The sequence below is a fragment of the Felis catus genome, chromosome D4, assembly GCF_018350175.1.
Source record: "Felis catus isolate Fca126 chromosome D4, F.catus_Fca126_mat1.0, whole genome shotgun sequence".
In the NCBI taxonomy this organism is placed as follows: domain Eukaryota; kingdom Metazoa; phylum Chordata; class Mammalia; order Carnivora; family Felidae; genus Felis; species Felis catus.
The window spans coordinates 81,147,714-81,174,026 of record NC_058380.1 but is presented as its reverse complement, the minus strand read 5'-3'; the positions used below and the strand labels follow the sequence as shown (position 1 = coordinate 81,174,026).

Sequence of the window (26,313 nt, the reverse complement as noted above, 5' to 3'; positions counted from 1 at the left end):
TTGTGTAGAGAAGGGGGCTGGAGGCTGTGAGTGTCCACTTGTATGTGTATATTGTAGAGTGTTAGTGTGTGTAAGGCTCTGTCCTGGAGTCTGAGGGTTTGTGTATGTGTGTGTTTAGGGGCTCTGTCTCCTAGCCACGTGCCTGCCCCCCCCCACCCTGCCTTCCCCATCTCTCTGACTCTCCCTAGAACCCTACAGAAGGTGAGGTGAGCATTAGACTGGATGGCTCAACAAATCCCAGAGGGCAAGGGGATATCCCAGGCGATCCCTCCCAGGAGAATTCAGGGAATCAACCCCCCACCAGCCCCCACCCAGCCCAATCCCATTCAGTCCTTAGGAACCAGTACACTCTGGTTGTTACGGAGCGAGGCATTTGTGCAGGTGTGTGTGTATGTGTGGATGCCTTGTGCTCCCGTAAATGATGTGAACAGGTAATCATTTCCATCAGTATGTCCACAAAAGTACAGGAGGGTGACTGCGTGAACAGAGTATAACGTGCGACTGTAGATGGAATCCATCTACAGTCCAAGGTGTGACCATGGGTCCTTTTGGTACCTGTGAGTGGGGCTGTGCCTGAGGGCTGTGGGTGCCCCCTGCGGGAGGGGCGGCAGTGAGAGCTGAGTGGAAGTGGGGGTTCTGATGCCTTTGTATGTCAGCTGTCTGAGTCTCTGTCAGCAGTTCTGAGGCTCTGTGTGTCTATATGTCTGTGTGTGTGTGTCTCTGGGTCGCTGCCTCGCTGTGTGTGTCTCGCTCTGCCTTGGCGGGGAGGGGATTGGTCACGCATGACTCATCTTGAACCGAGCGGGGCTCCAGCGGCAGGGCGGCCGCCGCCGCAGCTGGAGGGGGAGGAGGACGAGGAGGAGGGAGAGGAGGAGGAGGACGACCAGGAGGGGGAGGAGGGGGAGGAGGAGGAGGAGGAGGAGGAGGAGGAGGAGGAGGAGGAGGGGGCGGGGGCCTCTCCAAGTTTGTCGGGACCTTCTTCCGAGGCAGCGGCGGCGGCAGCCGGGGAGGCCGGGGCTGCGCGCGGGCCGGGGGCGGGGGCTGGGGCCGGGCCCGGGGCGGCGGGGCCGGCGCCTCCGCTCTCCTCCAGCTCCTGCTTCAGCCTCTGCTCCCGCTGCTGCCGTGGCCCCTCTCCGCGCGGCCCTCCGCGCTGCGTGCCCGCCGAGCCCGCCGCTCCCCGGCCCATGTACTGGAAGCATGAGAACGCCGCCCCGGCGCTGCCCGAGGGCTGCCGGCTGCCGGCCGAGGGCGGCCCCGCCACCGACCAGGTGTGCGAGCGAGCGAGTGGGTGAGCGGCCCGGGCCACGGTCCGGCAGGGGCCGGGCGGCGGGCGGCCGCGGGGAGGAGGGGTTCGGGGGTGCGCCTGTGAGTGTGTGTCTGTGAGTGTGTGAGCGCGCGCGAGCGCGGAGGGGGGGGGGTCGCGGAAAGCGGGAACACATTATGCAAATGTTGGAGGAATTTCTCAAAAAGCGATTTAGCAAAGACACAGGCGAATCAAGAGGAGGCGAGGCGGGTATTGTCCGTCTGAATAGGCGCTGATAGCGCCGATGCGCCGGGGGTTGTGCTGGCGCAACGCTGAGAATCCCGACGCGGGGCCGGTCCCGGGCGCGCCGAGGGGCTGGAGGGTGCTTTTTCCTCTTCTTGGACGCCTCTGTTTTCTCTTTTTGGTTCCATTCCCCCCCACCCCCCCACCCCCCCCGCGAATCTCGCCCCCGTTTTGCTCCGGGTTTCCCTCCGACTGGCCCTCCAAAGGCGCCTGAATTCGTGTCAATATCGCCGCATCAATTTCGAAGCGCGCGCTGGGCTGGAGGGCTGATGCTCCCAGCGCTCCGGGTTTTATTTTCCTCAAACGCCTCCCCCCACCCCCCTCACATCTCCTTTTTATTTTCTTTCTTTCTCTCTTTTCTCCTTTTTGCATTTTGTGTCGAGAGGAGGAGAAGGGAGCGAGGAAAGGGGGGTGGGTGGAGAGAGAAAAAATTCGATTTTTAATTACTACCATTAAAAAATCAAATTTGCAATTCTTTGGGCGGCCTGATGGATCTCACTGATTGACAGTTGGAATTGACACTCTGGCTACCTCTTATCTTGGGCATTCACGACAATTTCTAATTGCAGGTAGTTTGTGTGTGTGCGCGTGTTTTTTTTCCCCCTCAGAGGCTTGGATTGCAAGGGAACTAAGCGATTACTTCAAGAGCCACGGGTTAAGTGCAGGGAGAGGGGGAGAGAGAGGGAAAAAATCCAATCCAAATTCAAATTGCTTCATTAGAGAGACACCGCTTTTGTGGGGAAGGGCTTTAAATGCCCACTACAAAGTTAAGACTCATTGTTCCGCGCCGGTTTATATAACAGGCGCGGGGAGGCGCTGGGCTCAGGCTGCGCGGAGCCAGTTGTGCAGCCGCCGCCGCCTGAGTTCCCTCCCCCTCCCCCAGGTGATGGCCCAGCCAGGGTCCGGCTGCAAAGCGACCACCCGCTGCCTTGAAGGGACCGCGCCGCCAGCCATGGTGAGTTCGCTCGGCCCTGCCTTCGATCCCCGGTCCCCTGGCTGTCCCGCCCTGGGGACCTTGACCGGCTTTCCGGCCCCGAAGCCGCTGCCCAAGCGCGGGGGGACTGCGGGAGGGCGCCGCCCCTCTCCGAGCCTCGGTTTTCCGGCCGGAAGTGTTGACTTTGACCGTCCCCAGCACCTAGGACGCGCGGGTTGAAAGTTGGGGCCGTCCCTTCCTCTCCAATAGGCCCTTCCATTCCTATCCTGTAGCCCATAGCGCGGCGACTCGGGAGAATTTCGTTGTCGACTGATGCGCTGGGGCCCCAGATTTGTCTCCGAGGCGGCGGCAGCCTCGGGCACTCACTCGGCTGGGCGCTCTGCTCAGCGTGCGGTTCTCCCTCTCTCCCCGACTGCAGGCTCAGTCGGACGCCGAGGCCTTGGCAGGCGCTCTAGACAAGGACGAGGGTCGGGCCTCCCCTTGTACACCTAGCACGCCATCTGTCTGCTCACCGCCTTCTGCCGCTTCCTCCGTGCCGTCCGCCGGCAAGAACATCTGCTCCAGCTGCGGCCTCGAGATCCTGGACCGGTATCTGCTCAAGGTGAGCCAGGGGCGGGGTGTTGCGTGTGTGTTGGCGGGGTGTGGGTTGCAGCCCCGAGGACTGCACGGAAGCGGCGCCGGTGCCAGGTCCACTAAATTCCTAATCCTGGTTCAGCCGCTGCCTGACTGTGCGGCTTTGGGCAAATCTTAGAGTCTCTCTGCCCCCTCGGGTTTCCGTGTGAAAAATGGGAAGAGTGTATGTCTACCTTCCCAAGCTTCCTTGTTACAGAAGGAAAGTAGGGCAGCCTCCGCACCTTCAGACCTTCAGCGACCATCTCAGCAAACGGGGCCGGGGAGGCTGGGGCCGGGCGTGAAAAGAGGCCCGCGCTGAGCCGGCCCCCACCTCCGCCCCCTCCCCAGGTCAACAACCTCATCTGGCACGTGCGGTGCCTCGAGTGCTCCGTTTGTCGCACGTCTCTGAGGCAGCAGAACAGCTGCTACATCAAGAACAAGGAAATCTTCTGCAAGATGGACTACTTCAGGTAGGCTGCCGCCGCTGGGCCAGCAGTGTCGCTGGAGGCAGGCCCCTGGCGCGCACGGAGGACCCTTTGGCAGCGCTTGGTCTCTGGCTCCGGAGCCCCGATCCCGAGTGCACGCCCTGCGCGCCGCGGGGGCTCAGCCGGCCCGCTCTCAGCGCCCCAAAAGAGGAGCTCCAGGCCGCGCGCCGGTGCAGGCACAGGTCCGGGCCCGCGACCCGCCTCCGGTTCCTGCGGCCCACTCGCTTTGGGTCGCGTCTCTGGCTCCGTCTCGGGTCTTGCAGAGTGTCTGGCTCCGGTTCCGACCTCAAGCGCCGCGGTCCAGCTCTGACGTCCTGGTCTCTGGCTCCGACCCGCTCCGATCCCAGACGCGATCTGGCTGCCCCTACCGTGCGCTTCGGCTCTGGGTTCCAACTCCCGCTCCGACTCCAGCCGCGCCGGCATCTCTCCGGGGCCGGACCCTGAGCCGGGCTCCCGACTCCCGCTCCGGCTTTGCCCTTGGCTTCGCTGTGGGTCTGGGTCTTGGTCGGGGGCCCCAAGCACTAGCCTCGCGGCTCTCATATCCAAGCGCCTCTTCCTAAGCCCCAACCTCTGTCTCCGGCTCCGCCTCAACTCAGACCCTGGCGTCCTTCGAGGGTCGCATTTCCAGTCTGGGATCCTGCCCGGGTCCCAGGCGCCTGTTTCAGTCTCAGCTCCGTCGTCGTTTCGGTCGGGGCTTCAGCCTCTGCGGGTCTGGGCTCTGACTCTGAGCCGCCGGGAAGGTCAGGGTTGTCGGGCACAGCAGTCAGGGCCGCGAGTGGGATTACCCTGGGCTGGGCCCTCCGAGCTGCAGAGCCGCGACTGGGCAGCTCTCGCCCCGCCGCCTCATCTCAGCCCCGGCTCCTAACCGCGCGCTCAGGCCTGACCTGGTCATGGGGTCGAGGTCACAGCGAGGTCAGGGGCACAGCCACCTCCGCCTCCGGTGTGATCCCTCCGGGAAGCGTGAACCTAACCTGAGGCGGGGCCACTAGGCCTACGGAGTGGGGAGAGTGGAATGGGACTGTTTCCTGGGAGGGATGCCTGTCCCCAAGGGTTTTGTCAGGAAGTGGTGAAAGCTGTTCCCCTATAACCGCTACCTAACCCGCAGACATCCCTCCCATCCTTGTCTCTGCGGGGGTCATGGCTTCAGTCTTCCTAGAAAGACCCCTGGCCCTGAAAGTCAAGGAAAGTGGTGGTGGGGGGGGGGGGCGGTAATTCTTGCCTCCTTGCCTCTGGTCCTGAGTCTCCTTGGCACCTGGAAAGAGATCTTGAGTCTAGGGTGAAGTTTGCAGCGTTTGGGGCTGGAGTACTCTGGGAAAAGCATAAGAAGCATGATTTCAGAAGCGGACTCTTCCTTTTGTGAAAGATCTTTGCAGCTGAGGTGTGCGTTGGGAGAGGGGAGCTCGCCCAGGTGGCCTGGGACTCAGCATGCAAGGAGCATATTGTGTCTCTCTGTTGTCCGGATCTGTGCAGTGCCACAGGAGGAACGCATCACCGAGCAAGGTCAGGGGTATGAGGACAGTGTGCGTACTCCTTTATGACCATTTTTGTCTTTTAGTTTAAATGTGTGTCAGGAGTGTGTGTCTCTGTGGGAATGTTGGGACTTCGCGTGGTGTGTGTGTGTGTGTGTGTGTGTGTGCACGCGCGCGCCGGGTAGTCAAGACACGATTACATCTGTACAGGGACGCAGAGGTGACAAGGCAAGAATTCCGAAATCTCATCATTCCTGCCCCCCCTTCCCCTTCTCTGAGGGAGCATGCCTGCTTAAGGCCTTAACCCTGGCATTGAGGAGCCAAGGGTGTGATGTGAACGTGGGTGTGTGGATGTGGACCGCCACACGTGTGCGTCAGAGGGGGTTATCCTTGTGTGGTAATGTAACAGGAGCATGGTGTCTTTCTGCACTGTCCCATTCGACTGCTGGCTGTCTGGGCAGGAAATGAAGGTTAGAGTCCCTGTCTTGCCACATCCCTGCTCTGTGCCTGACTCCGTTTGGTTAAAAACAAAGCCCCCCCCCCAAAAAAAACCCAAAAAAACAAATAAGAAACCAAAAGCCAAGCCAGTTGCTGTTTTAGGGCTCATGGGGCTCCTCAGCTGGCCGGGGACAGGGCTCCCGCCCGGGGCACCCAGCAGGATGGTATCTCAGCCTCCTCCTGCAGAGTAAGGCAGGGCTAGGTTCCTCTCCGGGCCCTCCCGGTGATGGTGGACCTGGCAGCTTCATGAACCACTTGTCCACACTTCCTTGCTGTTTCTCCAGCCTCAGCTCGTGCCCAGGATGGACCGAGTCTTCTGGGACACTGTGCTTTACTAGGCCTTCAAGGAAGAGTCAAAATTCAGGTCCTGACCCTGCTGTTCAGAGCCTCCACTGGCTCCGGAGTCCCCCTTCCCACTGCAGTGGTGGGATGTGTAGCTATTGCGAGTACGAACAGTAAGTGGGGTCTGCCAGGTCAACAATCACTGTGTGACCTTGGTCAAGTAACTACATCTCTCTGCCCTCAGTGTCCAACTTCCAGGATTGTCTGTCTGAACTGCCAAGGAGGCCAGTGCAGGGAGAAAGGCTCCGTAGCGCCTCCCTAAATGGCAGGTGCTACGGATGCCTGGATTGTCACCATTGGCACCACTGGCAGAGTGGGTGCTGGGCACAGTCCCCTGATAGCATTTCCTCTGGTGGTTGGGGGAGCAGGGCTTGTCTGGAAGTATGGGGCCAGGCCTTTTCTAGGTTGCAGGTTCTGAGCGTTAATCCTTTTCCAGTGACAAGAGCCCCCCAAAGCAAAACTAAAACAGATTTTGAGGTAAGAGAATGGACGGGATAAAAGCTCACATTCCTTGGGATGCGGGAAGAATTGGGGCTCTCCTGATCATTTCTATCCCAGCCAAGTCTCCCGGCAGGCGTAACCCATCCCCGACAGTGCCACCTGTAACAAAAATAACAAAACCCACAAAAAAGGAAAGAAAAAGCCGTGGAGCGCCAGGCATGGACTATTGTCTGCTCTCAGCAGCAGCCCAGGCTCAGGGTGGCTGCTGCAAGGGAGTTTTTCCTGGGGTGGCGTGGGAGGCAGACCTCTTCCTCAAGAGCTGGGGCTCAGGGAGAGGCCACGCACTGAGTTTCCCTAGCCCTCTGCCTCCTGAAACCCAAGGTCAAGGGTCTGGTGGGATAGGGTCTGGAGCATTCTGCCCAAAGAGAGACCAGATCTCTCAATGGGACAGAGGGAGGGAGGAAGTGGCCAAGACCTCATGGAGGGGGCATAAGGGGGCTTCCATGGTCCTCTAATCTCTGGTCTTATCCCTTAGGGGAAGGTTTCTCCGCTTTTCTATCCCTCATCTTGCCCCTTCTTTTCACCCCCCCCCCCCATAGTCTCCCTTGGCAGAGCCTGGTGTTGGTGGCTCAGGAAGTCAGAAGTTAGGAAAGCTCTCCAAACTCACCGGGGAAGGAGACTGCAGAGCACAGAGGATGCCCTTAGCAAGACTGCTAGCCCTCCTGCCTCAGTCTCTCCAACTCTCTCTCTAAAGAGGGACCTCAGCAGCCCTTGTGGCCTCAATCAGATTCCCAGTAACCCTCGCTCCCTGAGCCCTAGCAGAAAAAAAGAAATTACCACCAGGGAAATATGATATTGCTTTTAATTTCTTCACTTTTTTGGTTAAGACCGTTTTCTTTCTATTTCCTTCCAAGAAGTGAAGAAAAGGCCTGAGGGAAAAATAGCATTCCTTCCTGGGCCATTCATATCTCCACTGCCCTCAGCAACCACAACCTCAGACAGCTGTCTCTACCTCCGACCCCCCCCCCACACACACACACACCTGCCGCTGCTGCCTGCCGAACAGGGCATGGACTGATCTACAGTGCCTCCCCCTTCAGCTTCCTGAAGCATCATGCCCATTGCGTGGCTGGGGAGACTGATGTCCTGGGGAGAGAGGAAAGTGGAGCCCAGGGTCACACAGTGAGAGGGGGTAAGAGGGGCTGGGCAGGGGTGAGGATACTGCTCACCAGAATGTATAGAACTCTGCTCCAGCCAGGAATTGTTAACTCATTGCATGCTTTATCCCAGTGAATCCTCAAATCCACCCAGTAATTACCATACTCTCATCCCCACCTTAGAGGAGGGGAAACTGAGGGTCTGAGAGGTGAGGCCATGCAGGCTAGTAAGTGGAAGAGCCTGGGTAAGCCCCATGGCTGTGGACACCACCATCCCTGTGTCTAAACATTCTGTACTGGTCTTTTATAGGGGAGATATGTCAGCAGTAGCTCTCCCTACAACATGTGGCCGGTGGAGTGGCAAAGACCCCTCTCTCCTGGCCCTAAGCCCTAAGCCCAGTTCCGTTGGCTTCCACAGGGAGCACCAGCTCTGGTGTGTGACTCTCCCTGGATGGGCCCTGGGAGGACTAGGACAAGAGTGACTTCTTCAGGGGCTGTGACTAGATCAACTTTGTCAGGATCAGGTCACCATGGTTCCTGGCCCCCTTGCCTCCTGCCCATTTGAGTGGGGAATAAAGGGTTAACTACTGCTCTTGGCGTTGATACGGGTGGGGTTCAGAGAGTGTCCTGGGCTGGGCGCGGGCAGCCGGCTGAAGTTCCTGTCCCTGGCTTGGCCCATGTGACTTAGGGCAAGCCCTCAGCTTTCTCTGGCCTTCCTCCTAGAGCCCAAGCTCCAACCGCGGGCTCCTGCGGGAGAAACCCACCCCCTCCCCCAGAGCGAGGGTCCCCAGGGAGGCTTATAGCTGGGAAGCGGCCCCCCACCGCGGCAGAGAGCGGCCCAGCGGCCGCCAGCTGTTGGGGGACAGATGTTGGGGGAGCGGAGAGAGGAGTTCTGGGGAGGGGCCTAGGGCCGGGACCTCCGAGGCGCGGGGCGTTTTAACCTCGTAATTGCTGGTTCTGTTTTTTCTGGCTTCTTCTCCTAAGAGTTTGCCTAGAAGGGAAGGAGCAGAGGGGATAGGAAGGGCTCCACCTCCAATCCACCTTGTTTGCCTCTTAGATTCTCCCCACGGCCAGCAAGTGAGTGTCCTGAACGCAAAATAATTGAATTCTGGTTTGAGTTTCCCCACCGGCTCACCAGCTTTATAACTAACATTGGCCTTCCCACTCGAGCTTCGGTTCAGCTTCGGGTAGCTTAATACGGGGGAAAGGCTCTTTCGTTTGAGGCTCCTTCACCCAGCAAATAATGACTGAGCACCTCTCGGTATCCAGAGAAAGTAGGCCAGAAGAGCGAGTTTGCCCTGGCCAAGGGCGCACAGCTCCCTCTGCACAACCGCGAGTACCCAGACGTCTCTGGTCCCTCCTCAGGGGAGAGAGGGCAAGGAGACGCGCGATGCCCACCCCACTCCTTTCGGCAGTTGCCAGGATGCGAAGCGTCCGTGCCCCGAGCGCCTCAGTCCTTGGAGCCTTTACCCCGCGGTGCGCGCCGGGACCCAGGGAGGCGCGAGCACAAGGCTGGGGGTGGAGGGGCGGTAGCCGCGCCCCCTAATCCCTTTGGCGCTCCCTTCGCAGCTCCCGAGCACCCCATTCTTGAAGTTTCGTTGTCTCGCCGCCAATTTCGCTGCTTCCGGAATCCCGCGGCTCGGGCCTCGCTGCCCGCCTGGGAAGGAGTCAATCGGTTTGTCAGAGCCTCGATCCGTAAGCCTCCTCGTGCCCCCTTGTTTGTGCCACTGACCCCTGCCCTGGGTGGAGGATACGTTTCAGGAGCGGCCCGCAACGCACCCAAAACTGCATAATGACCCCACCCCCACCCCCACCCAAGGATCCTTCGCAAAGGTGATTTCGTTGACTGGGCGGAGCCACGGCGAGCGCGGGCAGATCCTAGGGCTGGGGACAGCTCTTGTCGTTTGGGGTGACAAGTGGAGGGTGAGAAAGTTGCTGAGAGATCACTCGCGGCGTCCTCCTCGGAGTAAGCAGTGCACAGTGTAGGCGCTGACCGCGCCCGGGCGTTGCGGACTTGCGGAGCCGGGAGATCAGGGGTGTGCGGGGTGTCGTGGACTCATCTCTGGCGGAGGACGAGGAATCCCGTACAGCCTAGCGCGGGGACCCGGGGTCGGAGACTCTGGCGCAGCTCACGGGGCGGGGGGCGCACGGAAACCACAGGCTGGAAACGCAAGCGCTCTCACCTGGAGTCTGAAGGCCGGGGACCTTCCCTTCCCCCCGGCTCTCCCCTCTCCCTGGGAACGCACTCTCTGCCTTCCCGAGCCCGCTGGGCCTCAGGCCCTACGCGCGGGACTTTCTGGGACCGGTGGCTGGGAGCAGGGACGCGACGGGGGTAAGACCAGGTCCCTTTCCAGTTAATACAACTGGGATCCAGTCCCTACCATCTCCCGCCCTGCTGCTTCAGCACGGTCTAGGTTCCTTTTGCACCTCAGAGCGGCCCTCGCCCCTCGCCCCACGCTCTTTGTGGTCTTGGGCAAGTCACTTGTCCGCTCTGAACCTCCCATTCCACGTGTGCAAAGCGGGTGCTAGAGTCTCCACCTCACGCGGTTGCACCAAGTCGAGGGTGTGCAATGAAGACCCTGCGCCCTGGGTCCCTGAATCGCTTTCATGGCTCTGCACACTGCTGGCTTCTCCCTCCTCTCCAGGGCCGGAAAGTGCTCCTAATCCGTGTACAACGAGTCAGGCAGCGGAACCCCCAGTCCGCCCCGCGGCGAGAGTAGGCAGGGGTGGGCTAAGCGGTTTCCTCTCCCCTTTACTGAGGGATTGGGAAAGAAACCGCGGGCTGTACTAGGCTGTCCCTGGGGAAGCCGAGTTTCCAAGGTCGGGAGCCGCCTCAGTTTAGGGGCGGATGACCCAGCAAAGGCGCACAGTGCAGCCTTAGCTGAGCAAACCGCGCTGCCAGGGACAGGGTCCTCCTGCGGTCCTGGTCAGAGACAGTGGCGTTAGAGTTACGTCTGGGAGCCAGGCTGGCGGAGGCCTCCGCGCTCCCTCTTTCAGTTCAACCCAAGATCGTTTATTCAATTGACAGTTGCTTGCATTCGGCAAGACAGGCGAGGCTGTAACCAGAATGCATTTGCCGGGCTGTTTTCTCCCCACAGTCACAAGCATTTCCCAATGCTCCTCCGGGTGCAAGTGTGCGGGCCCTGGGGACACAGGGCAAATCTTCTTGGTTCTCTCCTAGGATTGCAGGGGGTGGGAGGGAGAACCGAAGAATCTGACATTTACAAACCTGCCTGACCAATGTTGAGAGCCCGGTGCTGGGACTGGAGGGCTCTGCAGGGAGGGGGTGTGTGAAGAGCACAAAGTCTGTGCAAAGACCTGGGCCGGGAAAGTGCTTCAGAGGGGGCCATAGAGACCTGGCACTGACCTTCCATTGTGGCTGCCTGGGACTCCTGTTTGGGTGTGGGGTGGGGAAAGTTAGGGAGGAGATGAGTCTAAGAGGTTATGGTCTTCTGGGCTTTGTAAATGCCAAGGCTCTTGGACCAGATCCTGAGGTAGAGTGGAATCAGTAAAGGATTTTAAGCAGGGCAGGGTAGGATGCACCGTGCATGCTGGAAACTTCTCTGTGGCCACTGTGTGGAGGAATGGTTGGCAGGGGTGGTGCTGGAAGCAGGGAGATCAGGGCAGATACTGGCCTAGGAGGGCAGCTGTGGGACTGGAGACGAAATGGATCCCAAAGATACTTAGGAAATAGAACCAACAATGCCTGATGATCCGTTAGATGTAGTGTTGAGGAAAGGGAGGAGTGAATGATTTAGGTTTCTAAGCTTGGGGGGCTGGATGAGTGGTAACATCATCCCCTGAAAGAGTGTGCAGCAGAGGAAACCGAGGCCTAAACGGCTGGGACAGGGTCAAAAGATGAGTCATCCACTTAAGGAACAAACCTTCCCAGGTGCTCAGGGGTCAGGCCTTGGGCTGACTTCTGGGACAGGATAAACCAGACTCCTGCTTCTTCTTGGAGGGGCTCGAAGTCTGGTGGTGAAGGGAGTCATACCCAAATAGCTGCACCTTGAGGTGGGAGAAGATGGGGAAAAGGCCCAACAAGGAAGGCTTAAGGGGGAGGAAGCATTCGATCTGCCCCCCCCCCCACTTTTTTCGGTCTTTTTAACATTTACTGTTAGAATGCCATGGGGCTCCAGAGCCTGGGACTGGCTGGGTACTTAATAGACTTAGACTCAAATAGTACTTAGACTCAAAGTACTAAGTACTAAGTGGTAGTCATTGCTGTTGTCACCTAGTTCAGCTCAGGGCAAGGAAAGTGAGCACTCAGAGGGGTTAAATAATTTTCCCGAGGGCACAAAGCCCGTAAGTGCATATCTGTCTATGCTTCCAAGAAACCCTGAGCATCTCTACAGCTGGGGGTATGGTTTATTCATCGTGGGTTTCTAGCCTTGCAAGCTGTGTGACCTTATGCAACTTACTTTACCTCTCTGGTCCCCCCAGTTTCCTCATCAGCAAAATGAAGATTAGTTGGGATACGCAACATAAAACACTTAGAATCTTGCTGGGCACGTGGTTAGTGCTCAAAATTTTGCCCATTATATTATTACATTTTTCCCTCACACTCATGATATATTTGAGTGAACAGATTAGTTATATATAAATATAAGGAGTCATTGTAGAAAGTTTGGAAAACTCAGAAAAGCACTAAGAAGAAAATAAAACCACCCACCAGCTCACCTTCAGAGTAAGCTGGTGTCTGCAGGGGGGTGGGGTAGGGGGCAGATCCAGGCAAAGGGAAATTTGTGAGTGAGGGAGGCCAGGAGACAGGGTGCCAGCGGGCCACTGGGAGGTGGAAGGGGTAGCCTGTCTGAGCTTCGCCACCCCCTTTCCTGCCCCGGTGTCCCGCAGCCGATTTGGGACCAAGTGTGCACGGTGCGGCCGACAGATCTATGCCAGCGACTGGGTGCGGCGGGCACGCGGCAACGCCTACCATCTGGCCTGCTTCGCTTGCTTTTCGTGCAAGCGCCAGCTGTCCACGGGCGAGGAGTTTGGTCTGGTCGAAGAGAAGGTGCTGTGCCGCATCCACTACGACACCATGATCGAGAACCTCAAGAGGGCCGCCGAGAACGGTACCCAACCCGCCCCACCCAGCACCCTGCCACACCTCTGTGCCCCGCCCTCTCCCACCTCAGCCCAGCTCCCCAGGAACTGACCACACTCCTCTGGGAGCAGGCGCTTCCTTTATCGCCTGGAGACTGAGTGGGCGTGGGGCCGTGCACGGCGCATGCGCTCTTGGCCCACCATTGCTTGAGAGCCTGCAGCGGTAGTCTGTCTCTGCAACTGTTTCCTCATCTGTAAAATGGAGCCAATGATAAGACACCTTCTCAAAGATAGATGAGCCCATGTGTTGTAAAGGCAGGAAGCACCCAATGAACCCTAGAGCTGATTCTCACAATGGGGCAGCCTACTCCACCTTTAGACAGTTCTGGTTGGCCTGAGGGCTAATCCCTTCAGGCTGCCTGGAACTGGGCATGGGCCAGTCCTAGAGAGATGATGCAACTCTGTTCTCTCAACTCCCATGCCAGCAGCTCCAAGCCAGAGGTTTGGGGGGCGGGGTTCAGCCTACACTGTGAGGGAAAAGGCCTTTGAGTCTGGAGACCTGAGCACCAGTTTGGCTGCTGGCATGCTGTACTGATATGTGAAGTTTCCTTTCTTATCTGGGCCTCAGTCTCCCCATCTGTGCAAGAGAGATGGGTCAACTAGAAAGATCCCTAAATCTCTTCTGGCTCCAATACTGTGTCTCCTCAAGACACATAGGCCTGCAGACAGGGTTCACATCTTCCAGGAATTGTGAGGACCGAGTCACAAATGGTTAGAAAGGGGTGGGGGGGGAGGGAATGGAGGCTGGGCTGAAGGCGGAGTCAGGGACCCTTTCCATGACTTTCCTGTCTGGGTCTTTGGAAGCTGCTAGCTTCTCTGTAATGTGGACTATTTTGTGTGATCCTTACAAAAAACCTTAGGAAGTAGCTGATGTGTCCCCATTTTACAGATGAGGAAACAGGCAGAGGTTATCTTCAGTATGTGATTTGCCAAAGGTTGCATCCTAGAAGGTCTGTTTTAACTCCAAAGCCCAGGCTTTTAACCACCATCCCATACTACCTCATTCCTGAGCTCCAGGGACCGCCTAATCAGGCCTCATTAAGCAAGGGAGACTGCTGGGAGGTGGCTGCCCCTGTAAGTTTCACTTTCCCATCTAAAAGATGGCACAGCAATCCTTGTCCTGCCTGTTCTCCTAAGGGACATTAATACCACAAAGTGTCTGTCCCAGCCTCAGGGCCTCTTGGGAGGTGTGTGGACCACCCTGCCTCAATTTCTAGCCTGGGGACTAGTCAGGAATCCCCAGAATGTTCCAAACCATGGCCACACCAAGGCTATCACTTTCTGCTGCCAGGATCAGGACTAAGTGGGCCTAGGTGGGAAGCAAATGAGGCTGGGGTTGTATGAAATTACCCGCAGTGGTGGGCAAGTCAGCAGTGGCGCTGGGATGGAATCTCAGGAATCAGGGCTCCCCCCATACCATGGCCCATCAGTGACCCCAGGCTTCTTCCACATCTGGACCTATCAGGGCCACCCTTACCCACAGCCTGGCCAGTTACAATGCTAACTCTCACATCTAGGCTGACCCCAGACTCCTACCATGAAGGCTTGGGGCCTCAGATCTCCTTTACTGGGCAACCCTCAGTTTTGGTTACTGGTTTTCTTTTAAACACACCCGTCCATCATAGAAAATTTAGAAAAGATGGTTAAGCAAAAAGAAGAAAATAAAGATCACTCTAAATGTCACCACCTCTCATATCTTTAGTATATATCTTCCCAGATTTCCCCCCATGTATTTATGGTGGCATGTTTGTTTGTTTTTTCCCCCCAACATAGTCTTCTTCCTAATTAAAAAAAATTACAGCTAGTTGTGTGAATAGTGCTGGAATTACTGGTGATTTTTATTTTCTTCTTTGTGCTTACCTGAATTTTCTGAGTTTTTGAGAAGGAGCATGTATTACCTAGAAAAAATCAGGTATTAAAAATAAAATGGGGGACTATGTTTAGTGTGATTGTAAAAGTAATAGAAGTGGAAAGAGAATGGCTAACATATGCTCCAGTTAACGAAATTAAACCTTGGAGAAATAAAGTGACATGTGATTGTTGTTACAACCTCAAAACTTACAGAAATATTGAAACTAGAGCCATAATTGCACTCTTCAGAAGTAACCACTGCTAGCACCTTGGCGTATATCCTTTCAACTTTTCTGCTTCCATACATTTTTACAAAATTAGAACCGCAGTTCTGTAACCTGCTTGCATCTTAACCTCCACTGGCCTTTGGTTTCCCCAGTTTAGCTAAGAGGGAGTCCCCTTGGGGCGCTAGGGTCAACCACTAGGCGAAAGGTCTTGGTCAGGGGTTTTCTTCTCTTTGAGCTTTAGTTTCTTTCCTCTGCTGTAAAATGGGGCTGTGAGACAGACCCAAAAGGCACACCGAAGGAGCAGTGTCTGGTACTGAGTAGACGCTCAGAAATGAAAGCCCCTTACCTAAAGACAGAGCTCAGGGACTAGGACTCTGGGATCCCCGCTCCCAGCCAACTCCGCTCCTGACCCTTCCAGGGACCAGCTGCCCCCACCCCCGTCCTTTCCAGGATGCCACTAGAAGAGATGGGGACGCGTGGTCAGCCACTTCTGTCACCCCCAGGGAACGGCCTCACGCTGGAGGGGGCAGTGCCCTCGGAACAGGACAGTCAGCCCAAGCCGGCCAAGCGCGCGCGGACATCCTTCACCGCTGAGCAGTTGCAGGTACCCGGGCCCGCCGCGAGTGGCCGGGGCTGTGGGTGGGGCGTAGACGTGGGCGGGGCCTAGAGGACCTCTGGCTCCGCCCCCTCTGCCCGGACCCGCGGGTGACGGGGAGGGGCCGTAGCTGTCTGGGGCGTGGCCTCCGGGCCCGAGCCTCTGATTGGGCCGCAGTCTGGGAGACCTCCGCGCGTCCCTGTCTCACTGCCCCTTTTGCTCCCGTCAGGTTATGCAGGCGCAGTTCGCGCAGGACAACAACCCCGACGCACAGACGCTGCAGAAGCTTGCGGACATGACGGGCCTCAGCAGGAGGGTCATCCAGGTGGGGCCGAGGGAGGGCGGGGCCTTCGGGTCTGGGGCGGGGCCTAGGGGGCCGGGGGCGGGCTCTCCAGCGCGTAGCTGGTCTCCAGCTGAGCCGCAGGCCCGGGCGCACGTGGCCGCCCTTACCCAGGAGGCAACGAGGCAGTCCCGCCTGGGGTCTCCCGGCGGTGTGTCCGACCCTTTTCCGCGAGGCTGAGGCTGCTGAGGCTGTCGTTCCAGGTGTGGTTTCAAAACTGCCGGGCGCGTCATAAAAAGCACACACCGCAGCATCCCGTGCCGCCCTCCGGGGCGCCGCCGTCCCGCCTCCCTTCCGCCCTGTCCGAAGACATCCACTACTCCCCGTTCAGCAGCCCCGAGCGGGCGCGCATGGTCACCCTGCACGGCTACATTGAGAGTAAGTGACCGCCACAGCTAGACCGCCTAGCCTGCGGGCGAGGGGTCACGGAGGAGCGCGCGCGGGAGGTGGTGGCGTGGTGGGTGAAGGCCTTTCGGAGCCTGGTGGGTGAAGACGTGGGCTCTGTGGTCCCTCAGACCTAGGGTTTGGGGAGAGGGGCTAAGTTCCCAGTCTCCGCCTTAGTGAGACGGGACCCTTCATAGAGAAAACCCATTCCGCCATTCAAAAAACACCTTCCAAGTACCCACTGTGCACGAGGGCCCAGGGGCTAGGGAGAGAACAAGACGGGTAAAGTGCTGGCTCTGGTGGGACCTGCGCTGTCGTGGAAGAGATAACACGGCACGATAACCAGACAGATGAGGGCATTGTTTTAATTGTGATGATTGCTATAGGAAAAGTGCTGGAATATAGGAATGTGTGGAGATGACGCCTCTCAGCAAGCTGAGAGTGGAAGGATGGATAGGAATTAGTGAGGCACCAGGAGAGGGGAGGCAGGAGTGCAGGGCAGCAGAGGAGATGAATGCAAGCAGGCCTTAGCCAGGAAAGCATTGTGGCATGGGTGTGTTTGGGGTTGCAGAAGAAGGCCCGTGTGGTGGGAATATCCCCACCTACCTACCCTCCTTGAACCTCAGAATCCTCATCTGTAAGCTGGGACATTAACAATGCCTACCTCACAGGGTTGTGAGAATCCATTGATGTGTTTAGTAAATACTTTTCCATGCTAAGCACTGGGATACAGTGGAGAACGTAACAGACCAACTCTGTGCTCCGGGGGCTCACGTCCTGGAGTGGGACATGAGTAGAGAGACAATCAACTAATAAAGGAGGGAGGGCTGGCATGTCAGTGGGACTGGATGCCATGGGAATGATGGAGTGGGCCAAGGTGGAGTGACCTTTGAGCAGGGACCTGGAGGAGAGAGGGAGTAGCCTTGTGGATTTCTGGGGGATGAACATTCAGTGAATCTGCTAGGGAGCAGGTGCTTATTACAGATTTCCATTCCCGTTGAGCTTGTTTGTTTCCTCAAAGCTGGGTGTGACCAGAAAAATAAAAGTGGCCACAACATACCCACAAACATGAATCCTCCCTTCTCTGGCTCCAAGTAAAATGGAAAGGGAAGGAGGGGTCAGAGAGAGCCCTGCTGTTTACTGAGCCCCGGCCATGTGCCAGACACTATACTAAGCATGTTTGTAAACATCAGACATCACTGTCTCATTGTGCAGACGAGAAAACCAAGGGTCCACGTAAGTGAACGGGAGCAGTGTTCCTTAATGGTTGATTGTGGGCTTTGGGGTGAGACTGTCAGGCTTCTAATGCCATCCTTGCCACTTACTAGCTGTGTGACATCAGGCAAGCTTGGTAGCTTCCCTGAATATCAATGTCCTCATCTGTAAAAACGAGGACAATAAGAATCCTTATCTCAGAGCAGTGTGTGAGCATCAGATGAGATCACTGACTTCAAGTCGCCAGCATTCAGTAGATGCTGGGTAACTATTAACCGCTCTTGTAATGGTGGTGGTGGCTCTGGCTGGCACAGCTGGAAGTGCAGATTCCTGCCTACCGCACCAGGCAGCCTGCTGGAAACCATGTCCGTTTGCGCGATTCCATTTCTGAGCCACCTGCTCTGTAGGAGGGACTTTTCTTCCTTTCTTTTCTAAACAATGACTTATGTTCAAGCTGCACAGAGCCCATTGAACAGGACCCAGGACTCTCTAGATACCAGGAGTCTGGGCTACCAGCTAGCCCTTGCCATGGGGTTGGTAATGGACCTAGGTGACCCTCTTGGGAGTGGGGCCATGGCCTTCAGAGTCCTGCTAGAACTCCCCACATACTTTGCCAATCAAGCCTAGATGTGTCTTTGACGCTCAGAGAAAGGGCTGAGGTCCCCTTTCCTCTTCCCCTTGAGGTGGAACCCAGCTTGGGGCAGGAAGTGTAGAGAGTGTTTGGACCTGCTCCCTCTTGCATGACTAAAGGACAACCTCAGCAGTTTGCTCTGCTGTTAACTAAAGTTACACAATTCTGAGTCTCCTGGGGTCTTAGAGCTTGGAATCTGATAAAAAGCTTTGGAATCAGACCCCAGAAAGATGCACGTACACATGTCGTTTTCCATGTGATCGCAGGACTCCTAGAATACCCCAGGTGAAGAATCCCCAATCTCATACAACTGCCTTACTCTACAGATGAGGTAACTGTGACTCAGAAAGGCACGGTGACTTGTCCTAAGTTACATATTGATTGTTAAGTCTCTGTACAGGGCTTTTCCCCCCTATGACCAAAGGGGAAGAAGTGTAGGGAAGAGAGAGGCCATGGACTTCTCCACTGTAGTGGTAAAGCACTGAAACATGAGAGATTCGGGTCAGATCTGAGGATGGACTTTCCCCCCACAGTTTTAGGTGTTGGAATAAGGTACAGAGATTCATGCCAGAAATATTCAAAGAGTACCTACTAAGTGTAGGACCTACTAGGTGTCATGCCTCATTCTAGGTACTGGAAATCTATCAGGATCTAGAGTCTGGAAAATTCTCGAGTCAGACAAAAATTCCTGCCCTTATTAGGCCTTGCATTCTAGTTGGCAAAGACAGATAATGCCAAGTAAACAATAGATATCTACAGTAAGTCAGGTGATGGTAAGTGCTAAGGAGGAGAAACAAAGCTGGGAAGGAGGACAAGGAGGGTAGAGGTGAGTACAGTTATAAACAGGGTGATCAGGGACAGCATCATTAAGAAGGTGACGTACAAGTGCAGGGTCCTCTGGGAGGGACACAGGTAAAGCCTGAATGACACCTGGCAGGTAGGAAGGTATAAGGCACCAAGGGAGGATCTTAATAATGGGGTACATCCTTGCATATAGATGTTAAATACGTATCCATTTAGGAGTGTTTATCAGTGAGCTGGGCAGTTATCACATAGCACTTTATAGATTATAGGGATTTTCATAACCCTCTGTTGAAGTTTTACCTAGGGCCAACACAGCTGGTAAGTGGCCAAAGTGAAACTGGCCCCAGGACTCCATCCTGCTGAGCACGGGGCACACAGGTATCCTGCACAGAGGCTGCAGGATGGGTTCCAAGGCATCCTTTCGTCCACAGGTCAGGTACAGTGCGGGCAGGTGCACTGCCGGCTGCCTTACACCGCACCCCCCGTCCACCTCAAAGCCGATATGGATGGGCCGCTCTCCAACCGGGGTGAGAAGGTAAATGGAGCCAGGTTGGGTGTGGTGGGTGAGAGCCTTCCTGCCAGGGATGGGTCTCAGGTAGGCCCCATGCTGCTCTGTGATAGATCCTCTCTGCCTAGCATACTCCAGCCCCCACCAGGCCCCCGAGGTGGTCACTTGAGCGGCACATTCTATGTGCACAGCCCCTCCAGAGGCCTCCTCGTAGCCCCCCACCAGTAAGTGGCCTTCTTTTTTTCATATTTGTGAATTTAGTTACTTGGCTCAAATCTTGTGGTTTCAGGAAAGGCTTGTGTCACACACCACCCTGCATCCCACCCTGATACCCGTTCTTCCTCCTTCCTCCTTTTTGTCCCTGTCTGTTAGGAGTGGATACCCTTATCTTGGGGGAGGCCTGGAATAGCAGGCCGGGGGTGACCTTGGTCAACTGGCAGGGCCTTCTTTGTGTAATTGGGATCTCTGGTTATCTCAAGCATCAGGACTGAATATCCAGAAGGGTGCTTAGGTATCCCCCAGCCAGTGGTTTGAAAGCTTTGTTTTTAAGCACCTCACACTTAAAAAAATTTTTTTTTCCATAACCTATAACACAGATAAAAGTGGATAGAGCTGCTCTGGGTGAAACCACAGAGTGGGTAGAAGAAACCCCATCTCCCTCTCAGTGGCAAGACACCTGTCAGTGAGCCTTGCAAGTCTCTGTCCTAGGACAACCCCTCGTTTTAGGAGTGGAGAAATTGAGGCCCAGCTTGCTCCAGGTCCCAGAGCCTGGATGGGAACCTATACACTTCCTCATTTATTCAGCTGACATTTGCTGTGCACTGACTTTGCCCAGTAGCCCCGAGTCAGTTGCCAGGAGCATAGAGATGAGGAAAAAGCATGGTTCTTGCTCTGAGGGGGTCACAGCCTGGAAGGGAAGCACACACAGTGTAATCAAACTGATGGGGGAGGCCAGGGAGCTGGAGAGCGGGGGCACAGCTCAGGAGAAACACAAGGAGGACTTTCCGGAGGGAGGCCCGAAGACTGAATCAGAGTTCATCAGAGAAAGCATCAGCCACCATGGCTCTCGGGGAACCCTGAGCAGTTCAACATTGCTGGCACCCAGGCTTGGGAGGGACAGTGAGAGGTGGGGAGCTCAGGGCTGTCAATGGGGGAGTCTGGACTCTGTCCTGGGGCAGGGGGGGAGGCCCTGGAGGCCTCTTGTTTTATTGATTTAGTTTTAAAGATTTTATTTTTATTTTTATTAAGTTTATTTTATTTTATTTATTTTTGAGAGAGAGAACGCGCACAAGAGTGGGAAGGGGCAGAGAGAGAGGGAGACAGAGAATGTAAAGCAGGCTCTGTGCTGTCAGTGCAGAGCCTGATGTGGGGCTCGAACCCACGAACCCTAAGATCATGACCTGAGCCCAAGTCGGATGCTCAACTGACTGAGCCACTCAGGCGCCCCTAAAGATTTTATTTTTCTAATTAAAAAAAATGTTTATTTATTTTTGAGAGGGGTGGGGCAGAGAGAGAGGGAGACACAGAATCCAAAGCAGGCTCCAGGCTCTTTGCTGACAGCACAGGTGTGGGGCTCGAACCCACGAACCGTGAGATCATGACCTGAGCCGAAGTCCATTGCTTAACTGAGTGAGCCATCCAGGTGCCCCAAGATTTTATTTTTTTAAGTAATATCTGTACCCAACATGGGGCTCGAACTCACAACCCCAAGGTCAAGAGTTGCATGCTCCACTGACTGAGCCAGCCAGGCGCCCCTATTGTATTTTATTTTATTTTATTTTTCTGGTTTTATTGAATGGAGGCCTCTTTTAGAAACATCGTAGTAGCAGTCCTCAGGGAGGCAGGGAGCCCCAGGAGTCAGCAGGTGTGGTGGGCCAGGAACACTGAGCCCGTGCCTTCCCGTTGGAAGGATCTCCAGACGCCTTCCAGGCCAGCAGAGCACCATCCTGGCGTGCCTCAGAATCAGCTGGGAAGCTTATAAAGAAGCAGGTTCCCCAGCCACACCCCTAGAGAGTCTGCTGGGGAGGCGGAGGGTGGGGGGCGCTCCTCCAGGACACCTCCACTTACTCTGCCTCCTGACTGAGCACCTGCTGTGTGCCAGGCTCTGTGCTGGGCACCATGGGGCAGGTCTGTAGTGCAGACAGCCTAGCTGGCCAGATGGATTTATAAATAAATGCTAGCGTGTAATACAAAATCCCACAGAACTGGTGGTGGGTGAGCACGCCCCGTGAACACCCGCCAAGATTGTCCTGCTCGCAGCAAGAGCTGCTGTTGCTTCAGCGACTCCATTCACGGCAGGTGCGTCACGGACCTTGTCTGATTGATGCCTTCCAAGCACTTTGTGGGTGTGGGGATGGCCATCCTTGTGGTGAAAATAAGGAAACTGAGGCTCAGAAGGGTGGCATGCAGGGATGCCTCGAGTCCGTTGGACTCTGAAGTCCGTACAGGTCAGTCATCACTTCCTCTTGTGCAGCACTTTACACAGTGCTCTCTCTGACCTCACCCATCACAGCCTCGCTGGGGGGATGATTCTGACTGATTCCGTTTCACGCCTGCAGAAACCTGGGCTCGGGGCAGGAGCTCACCAGCATCACACAGTGAGTGTGGGTAGAGCTGGCCTCGATCCTAGGACTACCGGCCTCAAAGCTGCCACTCTCCTGCGAGAGGGCACTTGTCCCGTCAGCCCTGGCACAGGGACTGCAGAGGCAAGCTGGCACAGTCCCTGTCCTCAAGAAGCATGTGGCTTAGAGCAAGAGGCGAGCAGGGTGACAGGGCAGTTGAGGTGACGGATGAACATGGCCCTTGAGGACCCAGAAGAAGTGCTGAGCTGTAAGGGAGAAGCAGGGAATGGGAAGAAGGGTGTTCCATGTCAAGAAAAGAGCATGTGCAAAGGTACAGAGGCATGGAAGAGCCTGGGTCTGAGGGACCGAGGGATGTTTAGTGTGGCGGAAGCCCAAGGAGGTGACAGGGGTCACATAACGAAGGGCCTGGACCAGGCCCAGAGGGGAGCGGAGAGGGGAGCCTTGGAAATGTTTAGGGTTGGGCTCAGCACTTGGAGCCAAGCCCTTGTCTCCTGGTTACTCAGCTAAGCTTGTGGTTATGTCTGGTTCGTTCTGAAGGATGAGCCAGTCTCGGGTCTGGCAGCTCTTGCTGTACAAGGTTTCTGGCCCCTGGGTTTGGCTGCTGAGCCAGAGTTTTCTCCTGCTGGGCCTCGTCCCCAACTTCACATCCAGCAGCTCTGGAAAAAAAATGTCTCTCCCTCCTTCGTGACCTCCCACCCTATCCCTATCAGTCCTTCCTGCCAGCTCCCGGGGACCTTTTCTGTCCATCTCTTGCCAAACCCACAAGACCTGGTTATGTGTGATCAGGGCAAGACTGCATGGACTTCCTCCCGAATGCCTCCAGGGCTGACTGTGAGGAGACTCAGTAGGCCCTGGGGCAGGCCCCTGAACCCACTCAAGATCAGCGCTGGCCCAGCGAGGAGGACAGTGTTCTGAGCATTTGCCTGGCGCATGCCCTGCCTCCGCCACATCGTCATTTGGCCACACGCTCCTGAAAGTTTCCAGAACCGTACTTCTTCTTGGTCATGTCCCCCGATTCCACAATTTCGGAGCTTGGAAAGCTCTTAGAAATCAGAGCCATGCTGTCATTGATCAGACGGAGAGACTGAGGCCCACAGAAGGTAGGGTCTTACCAGAGTTATCCCTCTTGAGACAGCTTCTCTTAATAAGAGCCCAAAACCAGGCATCCCAGAGGTCAGAGAAGAGCTCACCGGGGTGAGCCAGTGCGGTGTGAGCTCTGGAGTCAGCCAGCCTCTGAATCCCAGCTCTGCCGCCCTCTCACTGTGAGACCTGGGAACACAATTAGCTTCTCTCAGCCTCCATTCCCACACCCACAAAATGGGGAGAATTATCGTTGCCGCCACCTAAGGTTGTTGCTGAGAGTAGATGCAATAATGTAGGTGAAGGCTTGGCACAGTGCGTGGTACACGGAAAGTGCCCCATAGATGTTGGTTATTTCCATTATGCTTATGGAGATCATCACCATTGCTTTCCTCCAGCTCCTCCTCATAGTGACTGATCTGGAACGTTCTTGATCAGAAAATGGAACGGCCATATGGCCATGCCTACTGGATGTCCCTGGACCCCTTGAAAGCGCCTCCTGACACGTTACTATGAAAAGGCACCTCCCATTGACTAGCCAGCCAGCAATCCTTGACCTGAACTTCAGGGGAACTGGCCTTGTTGGTGGCAGTGAGAAGTCAGCCAGGTGCTTTAGGTGGAAGAGGGAGAGGGAAAGGGGCAGACGGTTCTTGATCGCCCGCTGTGTGTCAGGCACCTGGCCGCCTTTTGGCTTGGTGATGATGAGGTGCGTGAAGGGCTTGGCCCGCTGCCTGATGTGTAGTGAGCGTCGATGACTACTGTCCCCATGGCCTCGCAGAAGCGACGCGTTACAACAAAGAGAGCTTGGTCTGGGGCCAGGACTGTGTTGCGGGACCCAGGGCCACCTCTGCCTAGCTGTGTGATCGTGAGCTTCCTGACTTGCCCCTCTCTTGCCCCCCTCAGTGCCCTCCCCGTCAAATGGAGACAATGGCGGGATGCGCCCATGGGGTTGAGTCTTCTGTTACATAACGTCAGGAAGGCACGTTACACGGCGCCAGGAGCAGGGCGCAGTGCCCAGTAGACATGTGCTGCTGCCCTTGTGTCTCACTGAACCCTCCCCATTCTGAGAGAGAGGTTTTGTCATCCCCGTTATACAGATGAGGAAACGGGCTCAGAGAGGGGCAGTGAGTTGCCCAGGGTCTCGCCGCGAGTGACAGAGCTAGGATTGGAACCCAGATCTGGGCCCCGAGCCACCCTCATTCTCCATGCCTTCAGAGGACCTCTGGGGGGGGGCGGGGCTGCAGGGGGCCAGGGCTGGGGTGTCAGGCCCCCAGCTCAGCCCCCGCCCCCTCCCTCCTCTCGCAGGTCATTCTTTTCCAGTACTAGCGCCGTTGGCACTTCTGCATCCGTCCGCGGGCGCCCCACAACTGCCCCGCAGCCGCCGGAAGCCCGTGCCCGAGCCACTGCCAGGGGCCCACCCGCTCCGCACCCGCCCCTCGCCCACCGTCCCGCCCGCCGCCAGCCGGGCCCCCGGGCCTGGCCTTCCCTTCTCCTGCTGAGAACCAGAACCTGCCAAGAGCACTGCGGAGTCCTCCTCTCCCAAGGCAGAGCTCCCTGAAATTTGGAATCAGGGCGAAAACAACGGCCTGTGTTTCCACTTAGACAGGAGTCATCTTCAACTTAAGCTGATTACAATAGCAAAAGGCCAAATTGAACCGTGCAACGCCAACAGCCTTCTAATTTACAGGTTTTCTTTCCTCCCATATTGGCCTTTATTTACTACTTCCTTGCAACCATCTCTGAATTCTGAATAGCCGACAACCCCCCCAATGTTATCCACTCTGTTGCTTTTGTCTGGAAAACTCTACAGTGTTTGTGGGATGTCCCCAAAGGAAAGCTATGTTCTAATTTTATCATTTCCATCTGTCTGGTTATGTCAAGTTAATTCAGAGAGAGAAGAGACACTGACCAACCCTGAGAGGCCCAGCAGGGCAGAGATGGAGCCCTGCCCAGACCAAGAGGCAGGGGATCGGCAGGGACTGGGGGGAGGGGGCGGCAGAGGCTCCCATTGGAGAAGCATGTGGCATAGTGGGCTGGGGGAGGCACGAGCTCTTTTAAGGAGAGGGAAGAGAAAACTCGGGGTGTATAGGGGGAAGACCGTTCCTACCTAGTTATCCAGCCATATACACAGGAGACTGGCGGAGCTGGTGTATGAAACGCACGACGGCATTTCTGAACGTGTCGGGGTTAGAATCGGGAGCCCTCACTGGCTACTTGTTGACTCCTGATAGGGGCGTTTGGGTCATGTCTTCCTTGGAGGGGCCGTTCAGTGGAGGCGGGGCAGAGCTGGAGAAACAGAGCCCTGGGAAATGGCAGAATGCGGATTCTGAACCCGGCTCTGAGTAGAGAGAAGGGACCTGCTGCGGAGGTGAGTGTGCTAAGCCTAGGATCCCAGCGGGCACTCCCCACCACCCCTGCCCAGAGCCAGCCCCACCCACTCCCGAGAATGCAGGCCAGACACAGCTGTGCTCACATCCACCCCGCTGTGCCGCAACTCTTCCACCCCAAACAAAAGGGCTTCGGCTGCACAAGACCATGATTTATGTTTTCAGGGGACGCCCATTTGTCCCAGACTTCTTCTGTAATTTCAGAATTACTTGGTGTCCTGATGCATTTCCCACTAGAGGCTGCTGGTAGGCATGTGCTAGCCCGAATCCTTCCTCCTGCTTTGGTTAGCCTGACCTGCTGCTCTTGGAAGGAGACCCCAGGACAGGGAAAGCAAGTTCATGGCACGTATGTACCGGCTGTCCCTGTTGTCAGAGGTGGTAGGCGTCGCTAATTGATTGCATCTCTCTGTCTCTCTGAGTCTGGATAAGGTTTCGATATCCAAATGCTTGAAGCTGGCACTTAACACAAAAACCTATTTGCCTTTCTCGCCCTGGGACCTGGAGGAGGGCCAGGCCCAGGTATAGCCCAAGTTGGGAACCCGCTTCCTTTCCCTTCTGAAGACCGTTCCAGGTGACTCGGGGCCAAGAGAAGGTAGCACCAGAATGCGGTCAGTGCAGCTCAGTTCAGAGCTCATCCACTGAATAGCTCGTACCTGGCCATGCACAGGGTGCTGATGTTAACAAAAGGAGCTGGGGCCTGATCCCTGGTGATTGGGGAGCTCTGTTTCCTTTGATTTTTGCTCCTGATGTCGAAGCCCTGAGCACAACCATGTGGTAAGTGGCCAGCCAAGCCCTGCCCAAGTGGGTCACCTAGTACCCACTCTGCCTTGAGCCTCCCCCCACCCCAGGGTCTGTTCCTTGCGTGGATCATGTGGTTGTAGCATGTTGCCATTCAGACAGGTCTCCACTAGCCTGTTAGAGCAGCCTGGGAAGCCTGGGAACACACAGGCCACCAAGACTATTTATTTAAATACAAAACAGAGGGAGAAAACACACACACGGAAAAAAAAAAAATTGTAAGCACTTTTTTTGTAAAACCAATGTCTGTTTTGTTACATACCTTTCATGTTGTGCTTTGTAAATGTCCTATTTGTGTAATAAATAAAGTTAATGCAAGTAGAA

General features: G+C 56.0%; 1 protein-coding gene across 1 annotated transcript; it reads left to right on the top strand.

Annotated features, from left to right (window-relative positions):
- Positions 1-996: 996 nt before the first annotated feature.
- Positions 997-26,313, top strand: LHX6 (LIM homeobox 6). Its single transcript, XM_023242685.2, has 10 exons — positions 997-1,268; positions 2,430-2,501; positions 2,899-3,081; positions 3,441-3,562; positions 12,336-12,556; positions 15,169-15,269; positions 15,490-15,585; positions 15,804-15,978; positions 19,066-19,169; positions 24,110-26,313. The coding sequence occupies exons 1-10, from the start codon at positions 1,185-1,187 to the stop codon at positions 24,128-24,130; spliced, it is 1,179 nt and encodes a 392-aa protein (XP_023098453.2). The 5' UTR covers positions 997-1,184; the 3' UTR covers positions 24,131-26,313.

Bases quoted from the DNA above. Each gene is read 5' to 3' on its own strand.
- LHX6 (XM_023242685.2), top strand. From the start codon at position 1,185: ATGTACTGGAAGCATGAGAACGCCGCCCCGGCGCTGCCCGAGGGCTGC. The intron at 2,502-2,898 runs GTGAGTTCGCTC...CCCCGACTGCAG, and splicing joins GGACCGCGCCGCCAGCCATG to GCTCAGTCGGACGCCGAGGC. The intron at 3,082-3,440 runs GTGAGCCAGGGG...CCCCCTCCCCAG, and splicing joins TGGACCGGTATCTGCTCAAG to GTCAACAACCTCATCTGGCA.